This window comes from Micrasema longulum, unplaced genomic scaffold (assembly GCF_059751315.1).
Source record: "Micrasema longulum isolate JH-2025_06_02 unplaced genomic scaffold, ASM5975131v1 h1tg001356l, whole genome shotgun sequence".
Taxonomy (NCBI): domain Eukaryota; kingdom Metazoa; phylum Arthropoda; class Insecta; order Trichoptera; family Brachycentridae; genus Micrasema; species Micrasema longulum.
In genome coordinates this window covers 1-21,702 of record NW_028278542.1, presented here as the reverse complement: position 1 = coordinate 21,702, position 21,702 = coordinate 1, and the positions used below count along the sequence as shown (strand labels likewise).

Below are 21,702 nucleotides of genomic sequence, written 5' to 3'. Positions count from 1 at the left end.
TTTTCTGTGTCGGTACTTTTTGCGTTTTTCAAAAACATTTGTTTACGCATGTCCAAAGACGGTATATATAACTGGGTGCTTTAAGGGGTTTTAGATGGTTCTAGTTCCCATAAGAAAAAAAAACAAATGGACGCCAACGGTTTATAGTGTGTGAAAAAAGCATTCCTCGAGTGCCACAACTCAAAGAGAAAATACGGGAATACGTTTTTATGAAGAAAAATCGGACCATGTCTCCTCTTAAACAATTAACTGAATAATCTGATTTTACAAATTATTACAGTTTTACAAATCTTATTTCGAATCAGAAATTAACAAACTCAAAATTACGATTCAAACTAATTTTTTTAATTTAACATACATACAATGCCAGGAAGCATGTTATCCAGCTTCCAGTGGCATGAAGTTTTGCTTCGTTTTATTACTATTAAGGCATGAATCTTAGGATTATACCAGGTAAGAAATAACATTACAGTAGTAAATAGATAAAAGCCAAACTCATTGCCCTAGGAAAGAGACCAATGTTTGACATCACCAACCAATGACGAGTTATCGGCCTCGTAAATACCTAGACTTCAGTAATATTTTCTTCCCAAAAACGTTATTTACTTCCTTTGAAAATATTTGTCAATGGATACAAATAAAAAATAGTATTTTCCGAACGTGAAAAATGCTCACTCGTAAAAGCATTACTACTACCCATTCTAGATTACGCTTATGTTTCCATGACTGATTAAGCTGTGCCAACTCGATAAACTTAAACGATTTTAGAGTACATACATTATGTATATTTTTGGTCTTAGAAAATATGACCACATTTATAATTATCGTAGGCAACTAAAATGGCTAAAATTAGACATCGGAGAAACTGTCACTCCCTCTGACTTCAGTTCACTGTACTTCATGGTCCTAACGCACCTCTCCGTGAAAATTTTCAACTTTCAAGTTTTCGAAATTTCAATTTTTTTGTTTATGGTTTATTTATTTATTTATTTAAAACTTAAAGTAGGGCACACATATCATACATATTGTTATGTGTGTTCTAATAATAACATTGCAAATATATTTAATTTATAAATTGTTTATCACATATGTCTTGACCATTATTTTAAATTTTGATATGTTTTTTTCTTCATAAATATTTTTTTCTATTTCGTAATACTTTTTAATTGCTTTAAATAAAATTGAATTTTGTGACTTTGCCTTTTTCCTAAATGGAAGTCTAATTTTGTTCTTTTCTCTAGTATTGTGATCGTGTTCATGCTGGTTCCGATCAATTTTTTTCCAAAATTCCGTTTTTTTATTAGAGTTTATAATTTTATGAACAAATATCATTGTATTGTAAAATATTCTTTGTTTATATGTTAATAATTTCATTTCATCTCATTTGAATTTTATCTCTTCATTCTAACTCTTAAATCACCCTCTTAATATCGGTCCACTATTTTTCTTTCTTCTCTAACTCATATAGTTTTCATGCGGCTCGGCTGTGGAATCATCTCTCGTCCACTATCAAAGATGTTTTTACAGAACCTCTATTTAATTCCTTTTTAGTACTGAGCTATAATATTGATTTAAGGTAAATTATATGCAAATACAGTTACTTCTTTATTTGCATTTTATTTTATTTTCTATTGAATACGTTTTGTAATTTTAATCATATAAATAAAACTTTTATTTTATTAGTTGGTAGGAATAAATTTCCATTTAGCAATAAGCATGCCAATGTACAATTTGCGTTTTGTACAAAAATTTAAATCAATATGTAAAAATGCTTAAAGAAGCTCTCGGTAATCTAGTAGTCTTTACATCTTTAAGCAGAAAAAAGATGATTTAGACGCGCACCATATAACCTTTATTGAAGGACTTAATTTCTTTTTATGGAGAAAGAATACGAAAAAACTTATCGCATAGTCAGTGCATGCGGCAGTTTTCAGTGTAATATGTCAAGATTTTGGGCACTGGTCTAGCCCAAAAAGCCCACAACATTTGGCAGAACAATGAGCCTCCCGACTCCCGACTCACTCCGTCTTTCCTTATATCCCCGGTGACTGTTGGTTCGGGAAGAGAGCGGGAGTGGGTGGGATTCCTGTTTAAATGCAAAATGCCCCCTCTAGTATTCATAAATAAGTGTTGCCCCATTAAGCGGCGGGACCGTTAACTTGGTCGCTTTGAAGATATTCCTAAGAAACATTACCATCGTAAAGTGAATTATGGAATAATACAAAAGCAGATGCATTTTTTATTTGAAAAATGTTAAATTTAAAATTTTGAATGCTACATATTAAACGATTTTCAAGTTAAAGATAAATAATATTGTCAAGATTTTTTAGGCCCTACCTACGGTTCATTCATTCAAAAACAAAACAATTTAAAAAAATTAATAGGATTGGGTACAAAGTTATTGCAAATATTGTACAATTTTATATCATACTGGCGGACCCGACAGACGTTGTCCTGCCCAAACGTTGGCTCGCCTGATATTAGTAGAAAAATACTCTACATTGATAAGTAGGTACCTAGGTACTTGTTTGTGATTGAATTCCAAAACTAAAAATAAATATCTTTTCAAATATGGCATTCTTTCTGCAAACATTAAACTCCGGTCTTCTCACAGAGGGGTGTACTTATGTAGAAATCCGATTTTTTTAAATATTAAATAAAATAATAATAAATAAAAATAAATAAATAAAAACAATCAAAAACTCAATTGCAAAGAGATTTCTTTACTTAGTGGTATTTTATTTTATGCTGCTGAATTTTTCAAATCTACCGCAAACCGCAAACAAATTGTGAACATTGTATTTTCCAAGATATTTTTTTTTTGCAATTTAATTTTCACTTTATAACATCAATAAATTATTCATCAAAATGAATATTGGAATCATTATATTCAGACTTATAAAATACGGTCAAAACTACTTAACATATTATCATGTCATTCGTTCGCTAGTTCGTTCGTATCATATTCAATCTACCTCACTCTAATGCTATTAAAGTCATATTTCGCTCTCTTTTCTTCAACATAACAACCAACACACGACATTTAGATAACACTCATAAATTATGTTTTAAAGAAAAATTCAGTGAAGAAATTCCCGAGAACATAATATATTGCGTTAAATAAACATGTCTTCAAATTTGTATTAATTTTTAAAGCATTAACTCAGTAGTCAAACATTTTACTAAATGTTATTAAATATTTGTAAATTACCACTTATTGAATTTTCTATGTTTACCGGTTTTGAGACGTACCCGTCTCTTCGCCATGACACTAATTAAACCAACAAGCAAAACCCACTATACTATACATAACGCATTACCATAGAAGGTGCACACAAATATTTTTAAAAACCAACATGCAATGCTTTTAGTAAGCACGTAAAGGTTGCCTACTAAAGGTATGGCATGTTGTTTTTTTATATGTCTGTGCAACAACTATGGTGATGTTTTATAGTGGGTTTTAGATGTTGGTTTGTAATTGGTATCCTGACGGGTACGTCTCGAAACTGGTAGACAAAGAAAAGTCGGCAAGTGGTTAAATACAATATTTAATAAGATTTAGAAAAATGTCTTAAAAGCTAACTAAAATACATTTACACATTCTCACACGTTTTAAATTTTTGTTCGATTCGATCCGTTTAAAACGTAAAAAAATACAATTTTATTTTTGAGCGGCCAAGTCAATTTACTCTGTTAAGACGCGGCTACACACAGCATCCATATTACCTCCATTCTTCCATCTACCCCATCGCCATTCCACGGTCATAGCATATTTATTTAAATAAGATGAAATGCTTATCTCGGGACCATGAAACGGAGATCTCTTGTTCTACGCTATTATAAATAGCGACCTAAGGGTCTTAGGAGGTATCCACTAAAAACCGTAGAGAATCAAGATGTTATATGTATCTTAGTTTATTTTATATATTGTATTGTATATGTTTATTAGGTAGGCAGTTCGGTTTATCGTTGAACGGTATAAAGGTTTTACTGCTTGAAACATCGTCGTACCGGGTAATAAACATTCTTAATATACATATCTTAGCGAGAAGATGTTCAGAACACGTTATTGGTAAATATTTTTTTTTTCGTGTTTGAACAACCTGAAATACATTAAATAATGATGCATTTTGAACGTATCTACGGGTACACGCAAAATAAAGATTACTGCCACCTCTATTAGTTTAAATAAATTATTTTTGAAGTATGCAAGAGAAAAGTAATTATTTTGTGATATTGTATATAAAAACGATCTATAAAAATGTTTTTGTTTAGTTTTTAACAAAAAAAAAGTTTCGAATAATGTTCGTCTTATTATCACGTTTTTTCGAAATTTTATTGTCAATATGTTCTTTATTTGTCAAATCTACACTTATGTTTTCCTTACTTTTCACAAAATCGTCGACGATTTCATAAGTTCTTCAAAAAAAAAATTCAACATCTCATCTGCTGCTAACCGAATATTACATATTTTTATTCATCTAGAATCTTCGAATTCGAATATAAGAGCCACTTGTCCTTTCCAATATAATCCTTTAGAGACGTTTTCATGTATTTGTAGAAATACTCATGGCTTTTTAGCGACCTTTCACGTCCCACGTTCTGATCTGAAAATATATCTACATGACCATTGAGTCGAATCTCATGTATGTTTTGTTTTAACTAAATTTGTCACCGTAAAACTTCTCCGAGGTCGGACGTAGCTTAATTGCAAATTCAGTTCTTAGTATTTTCTGGATAGATAATACAAAAAGTCATCAACAATATAAAATAAGTAAAACGCTCTCTGTATATTGTATATTGTATATCTTAAATTTTATTCCACAAAATGAATGCCAAAATAATAAATAACATGTCATCAAAACTATCTGAATGTGATTATGAATATAAATAAACTCATTTGACTATAATTTTTTTATGGGTTCTTTGCATTCTTATTATAAGTGAATGGCAAATTTCCTTTCTTTCATATACTAAGTACTACTACGCCCAAAAGACACCAGTACACCGGAAAACGTGGAAAATATCCGTGATATTATGTTTAACGACACCAAATTGAAATTGAGGGAGCTGGGTGAGACCACAAAGATGTCGTATGGCAATGTGTTCAATATCATATATGATATTTTGGGTATGAAAAAGTTCTGCGCGCGATGGATGCCGCGTTTGCTAACAGCGGACCAAAAACGAATTCGTGTTACGACTTCAATTCAACATGGATACATTTTTACACCAGAGTCTATGCGACAGTCCAACGAAAGTACTCCGAAGCGTCCAAAAACGCTACAATGGACAAGAAAGGTCATGTCCTCCGTTTTTTACAATACACATGAAGAATTATTCCTTCACCATTTTAAATAGGATAAATCCATAACTGGCGCATATAACTCATCATTATTAGATTGTTTGAAAATTGAAATAGCAGAAAAACGGCCGCATTTGAAGAAGAAAAATATTCTCTATCATCACGACCATGCGCCTGCTTATTCATCGTTAGTTGCGCGAGCAAAATTGTACAAAATCGGGTTTGAACAGGTTCCTCAGCCACCATATTCGCCAAACCTGGCCCCCAGCGACGTTCACCTGTTTCCAAACCTGAAGAGATGGCTCACCGCTAAGGAGTTGACTTAAATGAGTAACTCATAGCTGAAACTGAGGGCTGTTTTAGAAAGCTTCCGAAGGACTACTTTTTGGACGGGATAAAAAAGTTAGATAATCGATGGACTAAAATCGATGACGTAAAACCGAATTTGGCAAAAAAAAATTTTTGTTGTTTCCCTTATTCCAAACATGTTGATCCACCTAGTATTACAATAAATGTTCAATATTAGCTGCATTTGTTGTACCAACGCACACATGCAGCGCATTATTTATTTAGTACCTACCTACTTGAAAAACAGTTTTTTTTAAACCATCTTTTTAACGTTTGAAAACTCGCTAAAACAGTATTTTTACTAAATATTTTGAAGGCAACGTATTTAGAATGTTTTTTTTTAAACATTAATCATAAATACTTTGTTATTATTTATTTAATATTTATTCAAAATAATGTTTCATGGCTCAAAAAAATTTCTCTCTTTACAGAATATTAGTTCCATTAGACTGGTTGTACTGTTGATATTTTTTTCATCAGCCTTCCAACAAATAGCAATAAGAAAATGAGGCAAACAGCGGCGGAATATGGTCCATATTTTATGAAGCACTTTTGGCTTTTGGTTTCTGGAGAGACGACTTATTTATTCATATATCTCTTTCTGTACCCCAGACCAGACTATACTCTCTCTGTTTTCATCCAAGGCGGATATTAAAATTCAGAGTTTATTTTACTGTTGTAAAGGTCAGATAACAATTTGCATGTTGTTTGAATGCCCAATAAATCTCCGATTTTAGGAATATAATGATCAAAATAAAAATTGTTCCAGTGGTGCAGTGCGTAAGATTTGCATTACGTTCCATTGGTGTTGTATAAATATAATGATATCACATTTTGAAGTGACACGTGCTATTTAGAATTTTTATTTTTGGAGATTGAGATGTTCTCAATAAATTCGTTTTTTTTTGGGTTTTTGACATAATAGATGCACATATCGGTAAGTTTATTTACACACGAATGTTTTTACATTCAAAAACATTAAGAAATTTATACGTGTAGTAAAGAGTCTAATATTATTGTTAAAATATGTAAAAAACGTACGAAATAAAATAATGTTACTTAGTAAAAACCATCTGTTTTATTTAATTTATTGAGTTAGCGTTTATTCTGTAGAGCTCTATCTCATAATCTTAATATGTAAATCAAATACTGATTTGAGTCTACTCATTTTATCAATTGTATTTTTTAAAACTAAAAATCCGACAATTTTTCAGCATGTTTGTGCATTTTCAAATATTTTTCTACATTTGTTATTGAATAGTATGTAATGTAAATTTAACAAAAAAATCAACTTGCTACTTGTTTTATAACAGTTTAAAAGTATTTTTATATATTTTATTTTTTTTTTTTTTTTTTTTTACTTTTAAACTATTTATTAGAGTATAAAATCATGATTAGAATGCGATAGAAAACTTAAACAGTAATCGAAAGGATTTAATTTTTTTATTTGGGGTATATCTAGTAATCACGGCATTTTTTATTTTTTGAGTTTTATTCATATTATTAATATCCGTTTGAAATATGTATTTACGTCAACACATATTCTCACAACATGTCTATGTAGGGGTGAGTTTATCCGCGACAGGGTTGGGGGCGCGAGAGGGAGGCTCCGTGTCGACATGTCGTTAAAACATTTGTCAAAAACGTCAGCACCAAGTGGCGGCACGGCCGGGGGTGGAAAAGGGAAAAATTCGCATAATATTGCCTTCTCGCGGGGAGGGGACTGACTCTATCAAAAAATAAACAGCTATTTACAACGGATGGGTGTGATTTATCCTCACGACGACCTTTACATTTTTTGCGCAACCCTCGCTTTTCGAGAAAATCTTTCATTTTTCATCTTTTAGCTACAATACTTGCCATATGGTTGGTTAAAAAACAGAGAACTATTAAAAATACCTTTTTTTTACCTTCCAGTAAATTTTATTGCGGATTTACTTTATATTCTACGTACGAATTTAAAAAAAGCTGTGAGCCATAAAAAGGGAAGTATCTACATTTCTTCAGTGTTTATAATTGAGGAGCAAAAATTCAAAAAGTGATTTGTCCAAATTTGAAAAAAAAAAATATGTCAAATTTTGTATTTCACATCTTAATCAATAAGGAAAAAAACATGCAGTTCATCTAAACGCGTTTCTTATTTTTAAGATGTCCTTAAATTAAAACAAATAGATTTCTTAAAAACAATTTTTACCTCATTTTTCAAGCTCTATGTTTGTGTGACAAATAACTTTTTGAATGTTTTCTCCTCAATTATGTTGGTTAACAACAAGGATCTGTTTATGTGTATTATTTTTTTTAGTATGCATAATTATGTAGATTCTTTGAATTATTTTTATATCAAAATAAATTACTCAATTTTTTGTCATAAAAATGTTTCCAAAAGAGCATTTTGATTTTCTAATTCACACTGTAAGTACTCGTATTAGGAAGTAAATCGATTTTTATTTATGTAATTGGTGCATGTTTTTTTTATATATTTATAGTATAGTTAAAAATGTTATTTGTCATACTTAAAATCCGTATTTACTTTTGACAAACATTTCTTAATTGGGTGAGAAAATTAATTTTCGATTACCTCTGTCACACTTTTAAATTTGAAATAAAACGTTGGCGGCCTCCGTGGCGTAGTGGTCAAGACCCTTGACTAACGTACGGAATGTTCCGGGTTCGATTCCCGGTGAGAACACAAACATTTAAAGTGAGTTTTCTCAAGCCTGGATATTCTGTCTTGTAATTCACCGCTGTATTTGGGCTTCTTGGCATGTTGTGGTGCGAAAAAAATTACCGAAACATTAACACTTTGAGACCGTATATATTTTAAACGCATACTAACTTTGTGATTTTTTTATTTATATTGAAATAAATAAATATTTGTTTAAGAAAAGAAAACAGAAATCTAAACATTTACATCTAAATTTATCTTCTATCTTTATATTTATTCGACCTGTCATCTACTGAATAAAATGATTACTTTACCCACTGTATAACATTCGTTATTCTGTCTTCATTGATTAGCAGTCTAGACATAAGTTTTTTGTTCTAAATATTTACAATATTTTTAACATTTTCGAATTATCCTTAAGAACTGGATTATGGTCCCGTAACTAACGAATAGTGCACTTACGAATCTGATGTCCGAGGTTCGAATTGCACTCTACCACAACTTGATCATCATTTTCTAATTGTGAGTTATTTACAAATAGTTGAAAATTGAAACCGAAATCGGAATGATTAAAAAAATATAATTCATTTTAAAAATATATATGTTTGAAATGGGTAAGCAGTTGGCTTAGTTTCAGTCTAACTTTTTTATTGACTTTTTTATTAGATTGTCTTCTTTCGTGCAATCTTTCATATCATTTGACTTAAACCATTTCACTTTTCCATCAAACAAAACCAACTCCAATCTACTTCTTACCCCTTTCTACTTCCTCAACTACTCTTTTACCTTAAAAAATATTTTTTTTTTGGGAACATTTATTATCTGCGTGCGTATTTTAATATTCTATTTAAGTAAACATTGACATGTCTTGTGCGTAAACTATCACGATTGCTTTATTGTTTAATTTCAATACTTCAGTTTCTATCGTATTTTTTCTCCCTGTGTACTGATGAATTGTGCCAAATTATGAATTTTGTTTATCAGGCACCGTGGCGCAGTTGGTTAAACGACCAACTGTAAAATTGGCGACGCGAATTCGATTTCTGCCAGTTGAAAGAATTGGTCTGGTTGTTGCGGTGTATTTTTAATGACTTCCTTCAATATCCTGTCTTTTCTACCTTCTGATAAATGTCTAAAATAAAAGCTTAGTAAATTATTTTTTTAAATGTGCAAACAATTTTATAAAAATATTAGAAAAGCCGTTACGGCGTTGAAAAAAATAAATACAGCGAGTACCTATTAGTTGCATTTTAGTTTAGAAACCCAGGAAGAAAAATACTTTAAATTATTTTCAAGGCATCCCTAAAAGAATAATTTAATCATTTCTAAGCTTTCTTAATTGGGGAGCGTAAAGGGAGGAAAATGCCAGAAAAATGCCAGGAAAATGCCTAAAACACTGACTTTTCAATTCCGCGATTCGCGCCCAGTTCCAACGATCCTGCCCGTTTTTCTCTCGGCTCCCTCATAGCAATAATTAGGAATGAGTGGTTCGATAATTAAAAACGGAGAGAGAACTTTCCTTGTGGGAGAAATTAAAAAAACTACGAGGGGCGTGGATTGCTCCAAGGAAGGTTAACAGAAGTGCCGGGACGTTCAGCAACATTTCCTTCGTGAGATTCTCTAAAAATGGTGGATATTTATTTATTAATTTACTCAAAATTACACTCGTTAAAATATTAATTAACTTACTAAGGATTTTTAGGCTATGCCCGTGTCAAGCCATGATAATTAACAATAAAAAATTCAAAGCAAAATTTATTGGATTAAATTATAATGACATGTGGTGCAAATGTGACATGGATTGTCATATGGAAAAAAACATGGCAACAAAATGAAATGACAACAAAAATCATGAAAAATATTTTAAATTGGATTTTGTCTAGGATAAGGACCACCGGGAGATTGCTGCGAGATATTGCTTTGATTTATTTATTACTAGCCTTTACCCGCGGCATCGCTCACAAATTATTTAGGTAAGTAATTAATAAGTTGCGTCGTTTATCAATAAGTTTTCGTTTATCAATAAGATTTTTCCCGGTGGATTAATACATTTAATCGATATTGAAAGAAACTTGGTCTTCTAACTATCGTGGCGTAGCATCGTTATTCTGTTTACTTATCCAAAATCCTACCACAAAGCCAAAACGTAAAGCAAATGAATGTAACCATAGATAAAGCAAGTCAGTTTTAGAAATTTAAAGAACTCATTTCAAATTGTTTCTTTTTGACATCCCACCTTACCGCCTCGTTTTTTTTTATGAGGCTCATTGCTGATATTTATTCATTTATTTTATTCACAAGACACAAGTCCTAACTCCATGGAACCAAAGTCCTGTGTTAAGTTAGGACAAATGGCATATCAAATATAAAAATTAACATACAATAAAAAAACATTTAAAATAAATGAGAAAATCAAAAATTCAATTGAAATAAGACCAACTCAAATATTTGAAAAACCATCAAGGAGTTTCTCACTCAAATCCCTCCCCCTAAGGATGATCTAGTCCTGAAACTCTTTTTAAAAAATAGATTTTGTCTTTGGGAGCTTAATACGCTCTCCCAAAATATTAAACACTCCCGATGCTATAAAGGAGATGTGTCTCAAAGCAAACGTAGTCTCAAAGCAAATAATCTATAGTATTACATTACATATGTTTATAATTGTAGTTTTAAAATTCGGGATAAAAATAAAGTATTTGATTTTACTTATCACTTCTCCGGCTATCTTCATACAAAAAATTATGTCAATCGGTCGCTCCGCTGAGACGTGAAGGAAACACAAACAAACAAATACACTTCGCATTTATAATATTAATAAGGATTTATCATAATAATAGTGTAAATATATAGTGCTGGTGACGTGAAATTGTCGTAATCTTTTTTTTGTATTTTTAAATAATACACCTATGTCCTTCCACTTTCCATTATGTTGTTACCCGACTCAAAACAAATCTTTTGGGCTCATGGAGTTTATTATACGTTATCATTTTATACCGTAATAAATGTACTTTTGTAATAAAAAAAATAATTTCAAATGTTACTAAATAATTGCATTTAACCACTCACCGACTTTTCTATATCTACCGATTCGTCAGGATACCAATTAAACTAGTATGTAAACATAGTTTAGTTTAATTGGTGTCCTGACTAAGAGGCGAGTACATCTCAAAACCGGTAGACAAAGAAAAGTCGGTAAGTGGTCATGTGCAATTATTTCCCAACATTGAATAAAATGTTTAACCAAATGCTTTGAATAATAATAAAATAATAAATTATTAAATAAATGCTAGCGGCAATAAGTCCCCCATTTAACCGTGTGTAGATATGTTTCATTATTTTGTATTTATCACATTGTATAGATTATGATTAATAAAAATATATTATCATAATCATTCCCTTTCCTCATCTAATGGTGTAAACTACTGTAATAAATAAACACTTCTGTGTGATGAAATGTGTTGTACTCTAGGTGAACTTATTTATTCAGATGACAGGCGTCGTGCCGCTGTTGGTTGGACGGCCGGCTGTGAAACTGGCGTCGCAGGTTCGATTCCCGCCAGTTGCAAGAAAAAAATCCAGGATAGATTTTTTTCTCAATTGATCTGGGTGGCGTGGTGAATTTTTCATTACCTCCTTCCATATCTCCTCTATCCCACCTGCTGACAAGCCTCTAAAATCGGGTTGTGGTCCTGTGGCTAGTGTCTTGGACTCACGGACCAAAGGTCCGTGGTTTGAAACCCACCCTACCCCAACTCGATTCCATTTTCTAATAGTGAGTTATTTACAACTCGTTGAAAATGGCCCTCAAAGTTGAATATTTGGGTAAATCATAAAAACGCAAATATTTCATTTAAAAAAAAATCTCACCTACATCAATGAAGTTTTCAGATCGTTTACTTCACAAAAATCAGAGGGAAGAATTAAAGAAATATAGATATTTAAATATAGGCAGAATGGTACATAAACTAACAAAAACCAGACTGTAAGCCCTGGACAACCGTACTACCTTCTCAAAACGCTCTCCACCTATGTTGTAATTTATTTTTTTAAACTCAAATTGTCATTCTGGACAGGCAAGATAAACACTAAATCTTAGTCGAAAATCGGAATCAGTATCCCATAGCTAAGGAATCATATCGTCACTGCATTGAAAGGTAGATAAAATCCGGTGCTCGTACCTTTCACACTCAACTATTTTCAAAATATTAAATAAAATGCTAGTTATTCAATTACTGTCTATATTCGGTAAACGCCGATTTATTTTTAAAATGAACACAAGTTAATGATGTGGTGTATTAAGCGGAGTGCACCTGATACAAAAAGAAAAATTACCTGAGGGAGAAGGAGGGCTAGAAGTCGCGGATAGCAGGGGAGCGGTATAAAGGGGGCGTAAAGTGGAAAAATGTTAAGATGAACGACCCTACACGGTGGATTGTGCGCCAATACAGAAATTAAACATTTACAAATCTCATTCCAATTATTGTGAACCCAAAATCATCGTGGATCAGGCAAATAACTTTACTTAGCTTCCGAAAGGTGTGCCATTTTAATTGATTTTTTAAACAAAAATCAATTTAATTTTAGAATAAATTATAAATTATGTTCTACTCCCACTTCCATTGCTTTATTTCCCCGTAAGAGTAGTCTACATCCTATAATAAGGATAGGGATATTATGCGAATAATACCACATACGCCTATTCTAATTTTAATCAAGTAGGAAATTTGTTTTTTAACGAAAATATTTTTTATTTAATTTCTCTGAATTGTTGCGATAAAATTGAATGAAAAAGATTTGATGCATTACCTTGAACTGGTTTAGTTATTACCCATTAACAACGGTTGATTGGATTCCTTTTTTCAATTTCCTTAAGAAATGAATAACCCCCTGGTGTTACGCAAAAGTCAAAAATACAAAGAGCCTTTTAATTTATTATGGCGAAACTCGCAAGTGAAATCAAAGTGGTAAAATTTTAAAATCCCCTAAAAGGATTCCTGATGCACAGCACATTAACGGTATATTTCTGGCTGGTGAGTTACACTGTAATTGGTGGTCGGGTTCAGTTTCACTGTATTTCAATTAATTTTGTAATATCAGATTTCCTTGGTACCTATTTACTAATATTTTGTTTTGGCAGAGTGACAGTTGTAATATTTATTCCTGGCTGTGTTTGCTTTATTTTTTTCATGTTTATTGCTCATACATAAGTTTTCTCTACTTTTTTCAGTTGTTTTTTTTTGTATTATTCTTTTTTGTTGATTTATTATTAATAAAATATTTTATTTAACGACTTTTTCTCGTCAGAGCACTTTTATAAATTATTCATTCAAATTTTATCGACGCACAAGTCATAGAAATATAAATCAAAATATAAGAATAATAATGAGAAGCGTACAAAGTGAAAAGTCGTCGTTTTAACTGGCAATAACCTGGGGGTCGGTACTCGGGGGAACGGGAATAAAGGGTGGGGGGTGCACTGTATAACGACCTACACAGAGGAAGTGTAAAGTACTGACAAACTCTTATAAAATGAAGTATCATTAACCCAATCAGGGTATTGCAGAAATACAAAAATAATTTATGTTATTAAATAGACCAACGCGACATTCGAACCCCAATCCACCACAACTTGACTCCATTTTTAAGGATGATTATTTGAGTAAATCTGTTTTTTGTTAGCGTTCACCAATGCAACAAATACTTGTTTATTTAATACAAAACAGATTTACGATAACTGATTTCAAAAACAATATTTTGATTATATAAATGCGTGGGTACTGGATTTATTAGGTTCGCACAAAAATCAACAAATAGAATTAATAAATATTGACGTTCAGACATAGGCAAAATCAAAAAATGATAAATATGCAATATAAACAAAAAAATAGCCCAATTAATTATAAACTTTCATTTTCCCTTATCAATGAACTTTTTTATCTGTTTCGAATTTTTCAAAGAAACAAATGAAAATTGATGTCGGTTTGATTTTCAAAAATGTTATTATTTTTTTTAGTAACTTTATTTATTTATCAATTTATTTGTAGGTTTCTAGAAACATAAATTCCGCAGAGGCAACCCACAAAGATTGCGTTAATATTTATATTTATTTACCCTAAAGCCAATGATTGAAATATCATTTGAGACGTTGCAAGGGTTAGAAGCCTCAGAAAACATCTCTTTCGCATTTGCAAGGTAATTCTTTTTTATAATCATAATATTATTTGTATTGCAAAAGGCAAAAAAACTTAAGAAAACAACTCTATCGGTTTTGCAAAGTAATTTATTCTTCGCTTTGTTTTTAGTTTTATAAATTATTATGTATAAATAATACTCATCTTAAGAAGTCGACAAAATACCTAAAATATGGTTCTTCTTCTCAGAATTGCATACGATTAAGTGACATTAACTACAATAATGTTCACGTTCAAAATTAGTTTTAATTTACACAGGCTGTCAAAATTTTAGAAAAACTCGTTTTTTTCTACTTTGTTTTAATAAACTTGAGTCTCATAGTTGATAATAATAATAATACAATACACCGTTTAATGTTTTTTTATGAAGTGATTATTATTTTGTTTTTTTTTTTTAATTGTTATACAGGTTTTGTTCGTTTTATTAATACATTATTTGATTTTTAGGTATTTTATTTATTTATTTTAAGACTAATTATTTCACATATACTCGTAAGTTATTGTTAAATAAAGACGGTATATTTTAATAAAATAAATAGAACAACTTTGTTTTTAACCACTAATTAGTGGTAATAATGAATAACCACAAAGTTAGTGCTTCAAATATAAACTTTATACGTTTTATTTTCATTACTTTGTGTATTAAAACAATATAATGAATAAAAAGAAAAAGATGGTAGTTAAAAATGATGTTCATTTTCATTATTATTCTCTGATCCATGGCCAATTATGCATTGGGCACTGCATTGGTATACTAATTGCAGCATTTATTAATAAAATAACAGTTTCCAAAATTTTTAACAAAATGCCTGGCAAAAAACGGAACTTGATTTAATGTTTTAAAAAAGCAATTTTTTGGCAAACCTTAAACGTTCTTTTTTTCTTTTCCAGATACGCTTTGCGCGGGGTTTTTCCCCCCACCCCATTAGGCACTTTTGTTTTAAGGATGTTTTTCTCCCAAGTACCAACATCCTAAATACTGAAAAAAATAAGCTCCCAACTAGTCGGGGAGGTAAGGGGCCACGGTTCTCTTTTGGAACGTGGAAGTGGCGTGTGGTGAATTTTTAATAACAACTGAAAAGCTTAATGATGAAGTCACCTCCGGAGGGGAAGAATGATTTGCTTTTTTCCGATTAAAAGACGCTCAAATTACGTGTGACAGGTTTAACGCTCTATTTTATACAAATTTAGTACGGTAGTACTAAATTCAAACGGTTCCAAGTAATTTGTAATTATAATTTTTGATTTTCGAAGATGTCACACACATTTGCATTGCAATATAAAAAGTGCTAAAAGCAATGCAACTATTTAATGGAAATATGACATCATTAATATATTTATTCAGGAATAAATTAATGAAATTTAAATGTTGTTTTTTCTCTAAGTAACATCACATGATATCAATTTTATAGTACCTTTTTAATGTTAAAACGCAACAATGTCAATTTAATTTGAAAATGTATATTAAATAAATTATTCATTTGAGTCCTAATCTAGAATTTTTGTTTGAAAATAATTATTAACCTTGTGGAATAATGTGGAATTTCCAAAATCGTCGTTTTGTTTTGTCAACTATACCATGTATAATATATACTGAACGTATATAGTATCTTTAATTTACTTATTGGTTGTTTTTAAATAGTTTTCTTTTGCATTAAAATATTTTACTTATATGTTACAAGAAAATTTTCAATTTCAATGGGAAAATGGTACTTAAATATTTTGTATAATCACATGTAAATATTAATAGTCTCATATTAACCATTTAGTAATATCCCGATCACCCAATGCAAAAGAACCACATGTGCAAGTTTGTCAAAAATTTGTTTTAAAGGAAAATTTATTAGAAATAAATCAATATTTATCGTGCTCAAAGATTGTATGTAAATAGAATGTGCAGTTTTTTAACTTTCTTGAAAAAATAATACATTTTTAAAAAATACATTTCAAAATCTTTAGTCACGATATTTCTTAATAATGAAAATGCAGATATGGATCTATTACGTTGGGTGATTAATGTATTGAGAGAGTTTTTTTTATTTTTAACTTAGAATACCCTTCACCAATATTTTTATATATCATAAAATATAAATTTTATCAATTCTAATTTAAATAACTAATTGATATCTCAATTATGTTTTTTCTTTTATCTTAAGAAATAAATGAAATAAAATTATACGAAAATGTTTTATTGAGTTCAAGAATAATTTATTGAACCCTTAGATAACGTGTTTGTCCGTTATCAAATTACGCAGTCCCAAGTTTTGGCGATAAACGATTTAGTATTGACCCCTAGTATGGAGAATGCGTAAGTGTATTAAAGTCTCCCTCACCTCTACCTGGGGACAACACAAATTAAATGAAAACTGACCTGAAGCCATAGAAAATGAGGTACTGCTTGTAACAGGACTTGTCTCAATTTTCCACCGGTGTTGATTTCATTACGAATTGACATCGTAGACTAATTAAATATCCTTTAACATCCTATATAGGGGAGAGGCGTAGTATTTCGAAATTTCAAAATAATTTGTATTAAATTCCATGATGGAACATTTTTCCAATAATTAAAATGCGCAATGGATTTTTTTGTCTTTTCATACAGAATATTTTTGACCGTCTGTCGCTTATTGTGTTATATCTGTTTACCTTTAGGTTTAGCCACATTTTAATTCTTATTTCTAAGCCGAGTATTGACTAGTATTGCCCAAATGAAAATAAGAGGCAGAACTCTTAAGCTCTGGAACGACCGGTATTTAAGTGAAACTACTGGACAGCTAACTAAAATATTTTTTCCAACAATCTTTCATGCTTTTGATTTCAAGAAAACGCAGCAAGTTAGCTACGAACTGACTCAAATCCTTACAGGCGACGGATGTTTTATGAGCTATTTTCACCGTTTTAAGCTCTCAGAAATCAATAGCTGTTCATGTGATGACGAGACACCCCAAGATGTCCCTCATTTGTTGATGCATTGTCCCATTTTCAGCTTAGAGCGAATGCAGCTAGAGGCGCGATGTTGAAGTCTGGATGAGGACCTAGAAGATATCGTAACAGTAATAAGTCATAAGGACTTATCGCATGAGGTAATATAATAAATGGTAAAAATAGTAAAGGTGATTGTTGAAATAAATAAAAATAGGACACAAAATGCCGAACGCTCTCAAAGTGGAACGGTAGATCTGTTGATGCCTGTCAATAGTCCAGCTTCTCCTGTATGAGTTTTCACCACCAGATCCTCACACTATAGTCAGAGAAATTAGAAGGAACATACTTCATGCAGTTGATATAAGCCTTGTACATAATAAGCAAGGCAAAAAATAGGCAACTCCTTTAGAAATAAAAAAAAATATGATTTGTTTTAAATTATCATATAACCTCTTCAGGCCCCAATTATCACATATTATATTATGCCGTTTGAAGCTATTTCCTTATGATTATTACTGCCAGTGACCTAAAGTATCACATACTATAGACTCATGTTTAACTGACTGAAAGAATTTGCACAAATTTAAGGCTCGTTTTAATTTTATTATTTGAAACAGCGATTTTTAGATGTCTTAATGTCACTGGGATAACAAACGCAGGTTTTGAATTAATTTATAATTTCAGCTGTCAAATTCCAGTTATAACTCTTTTATTTTATTAAATATTGCGGCGGTGGTAAAACTGGCTTGGACACGTGCTGCGCATGCCTCGGGAGATCCTAAGCCTAAGTTGCGTCTTCTTTACACTTGCGGGCTCCCACCGCGCCGTCCTGGAAGGCCGTCGATGGCGTCGATGGAGTTGATGACGATATTTCGACTTTATTCTGAGGATATAAGGGTTGTGGAATTGACGTGGAAGGATACGAGAGCGCTGGTTGATGATAAGATCTTCTGGAAGCGTCTGGTGATGTCTACATGCGACTTCGGATGTGGAAAAGAAGGAGAAAGACTTGAAAGACCTTAGACATTTTAAAATGAAATTTATAATATACTAGCGGATCCGACGTTGTCCTGCCCAAACGTTGGTTTGCTTGCTATTTATTACCTTGGAAAAATACTTTTCATTAAAAAGTAGGTACCTAGGTACTTATTTGTTATTCAATTTCAAATCTTCATCTCTGTTGTAATATGTTAATATAAACAGCTCCCCAGGGAGTTGAATCCAGTCCTTGTCTACAAAAATTTGGACGAACTCAAAATATTGTTATTAAATTTTATTAGGTACCTAGGTACTTGTTTATAGTTAAATTCCAAAACATAAAATAAATGTTTTTTCAAATATGGCATTATTTTTGCAAACGTCAAACTCCGGCCTTCTCACCAACAGAGGGGTGTACTTATGTAGGAATACGAATTTTAAGAACGTTTTAAATTTAATCTTATTTTAGTATTACCAAAAATCCAGTAAAAAGAAATAAATGGGTAGAAATTATAAAGAATTTACGGAAAAAATCTGATTGTAATCCACAAAAAAAAAAATTGTTTGTGTAAGCATTCAAAAACAACCTTTTTTTATACACTAAAAATAACATCTTTACATTTTTTTTGTAAATGCATTCTCCTCAAATGCAACCCTGGTAGATCGACGAATAAAACATTTATCCTCCTTACTTCTTTTTTACATATTATATTAAAGATTTTAATATCTACAGACACGCAGAGCGCAAAGATCTATATTTCTATGAAAACCGCATGTAAATGGCTTAAGCCGTTTAGGAGGAGTTCAGTGACATCACACGTACAGAGGAATTATATATATAAAGATGGTGCTTTTGGCCTCTATGAGAAATAGTATTTTTACTTTAGGGTTGGTTAAAAACAAAATCGAATCTTATGTGTGTATATATACACCTATCTTTCTCAAACAAACCCCTCTAAAATAAATTTATAAAAAGTATGTAACACAGTACACAATGTTAAATCGCCCTCCTAAAAGATAAGACGGGTAACCAATTGATAGAGCCCGAAGCAATTCCATGGAGATATAACCCAATTTATTTTTTACCATTACGGAAAATAGATTATACATCAATCAAAACAATTATGTCATTATAGTTGGTAGGTTCAGAGCACTCATTCTTTCAGCTTATACATTTTTACAGGGCTTATACTTTAAAATTCACGGATTGTGTCTTAATAGAGCACCAGTATGATGTTGCGGTAGGACGCATATTCGTGAATACCCGACGCGTTATCCGTTCCGAATGTTTCGGAATCCACCTAAAGTGGCTTCGTAAATAGCAGACGTGTTGAATAGAGATATCTGCGGCGTTATCCACCTCAGTAATAACTTAAGCACACAAAATTCCTTTATAAGGTATTTATGGCGTAGCCGAGATACTGTAAAAAAAAACTAGACTATTTATGTTGAGCGACGTTACCAGGCGCTACTTAGAGATGATTTTGAGGCGTTACGAAATTAAACAGTGCTAATTAATAACCAGTGCCCTAATGATTCCGAAACATTCCTAATGAGAGACATATTTTCGAGTGATGCAGAAGCTACCCGAACGGATAACGAGTCGGATATTAACTAATATATGGGCAGGAACATTCACAATGTAGTTTGCCAATACTAAAAAAATGAAAAAGTATTACCTCTGCCACTCCTGCCGACGAAGCGGAGGTCATTGAACTTGGCGACCTGGTTCTTCATGACGGCGGTGGAGTTGCGCAGCTCGGCGCAGTAGTTCTCGTCGTTCCCAGCGCGCACCGTCACCACCGTCCCGTCCCCCACGTCCCCCAGGGCCACCACCTTGAAGGCCACGGGCAGCGTCTTGTTCGAGCGCCAGTGGGGCGGCAGGACGGTACAAACCTGAACAGAAACGAGGTAAAATGTCTAAAAATAAATCGAATCATTGACAGAAAGTACTAAAACCACTAGAAACTTGAGCCGTTCAATTAAGCGAAAACAAAAACTGCATTTTTAAATAGCATCCGAAACTGGCGAGGAAAGAGTCAGCTGGAAACAAACGCAACTGAATAGATTTTCAAATTCAGAAGACGAAAAAGCTTCTTAAAGTCGTTTTCGATGGAAGTTTTATCTTCCGTCATGTTTGTAATTTTATTCTTATTTTATAAATTTATTGCAAAAAATTAGTATACATACTTAATGACAGGGAATCTATATAAAACTAATTAATGTTAAATGAAAAAGGAGTGTTCTCTGTTTATGATAGTCTCCATCAAACATGGCTCAGCCTGTTTTAAGATGGAGATTTTTTATCTTTAGAGCATCAGTAGTCCTATACTCATAAAACAATAACATCCACCGACTTCCCATTTCACTTAAGGGGAACATATCCCAGGCGTGGGAGAATAAATTTCGTCAAAATAGTTCCAGACTACTTACGCATACAATTGCAATTTTTGAACACAAACTGTTGAGGGTCGCATAGATTTACCTGGCAAATTAATCATTTCTAACTCAGAATGAAATTGAATTACCCTAATCATTAAAATACTTATATTTTCTAAATTTAAATTCCATGCTCGTTCTTTATCGAGTTTTCCCATTATTTTTTTTTTACATAGATTCAATTAAAAATTGGCTCGTTTTCAATTGTCGTATTATAAAATCCTATTTCTATTTAAGCACATAGATATTTAGATAGATATTTAAGTAACAACGCATTTTTTATTTTAATGAATAATTAAAATGGAATTCGGCTATCGTATTTATATGATTTATTTGACGTTATACCGTATAAAGAGAATTACGGTCACCAATTCCAAAAAAACACACAACATATAGATGAATGTATTTATGTATTTAATAGACTCTTTTGGGGGAACGAAACAAAAATAAGAAAGCATCGCTTTATTTAGAATTTTTAATAATAATAATGTTTAAAAAAATATTATCATTTACAGGGGAATTTTTTTCAATGCTATGAATTTAAAAAAAAACTCATATTTGATAAACCTGTAAAACAACCATTCATGTCATACATCCATCTCACTTTAACGCAATAAAAAAATACACATTTATACAAAGTTGCTTTGACTGTCTAACAAGAGTTATTTACCTCGTTCTAAGACAGTAAAAAAATATATAAAAAAACACTAATTAATACATATAAAAAAGGTAGTAGACATAGTAACAATATAGTCAAAAACATAGTAGAATACCTAAAAAAAAATGTTGTAAAAGAAACAGTAAAAAACATATTTAGAAACTCATTGAAATACACAGTAAAAACAAAAATT

General features: G+C 31.5%; 1 protein-coding gene across 1 annotated transcript in view; it reads right to left on the bottom strand.

The window, feature by feature from the left end:
* RunxB (RUNX family transcription factor Runt related B) overlaps positions 1-20,308 on the bottom strand; it is a gene marked incomplete at its 5' end in the record, with an annotated part of 52,851 nt that extends 32,543 nt beyond the window's left edge. The window contains one exon of the mRNA XM_088235304.1: positions 20,092-20,308. Coding sequence (XP_088091430.1) covers positions 20,092-20,308 — 217 coding nt within the window. The remainder of the gene's footprint in view (positions 1-20,091) is intronic.
* Positions 20,309-21,702: the final 1,394 nt, after the last annotated feature.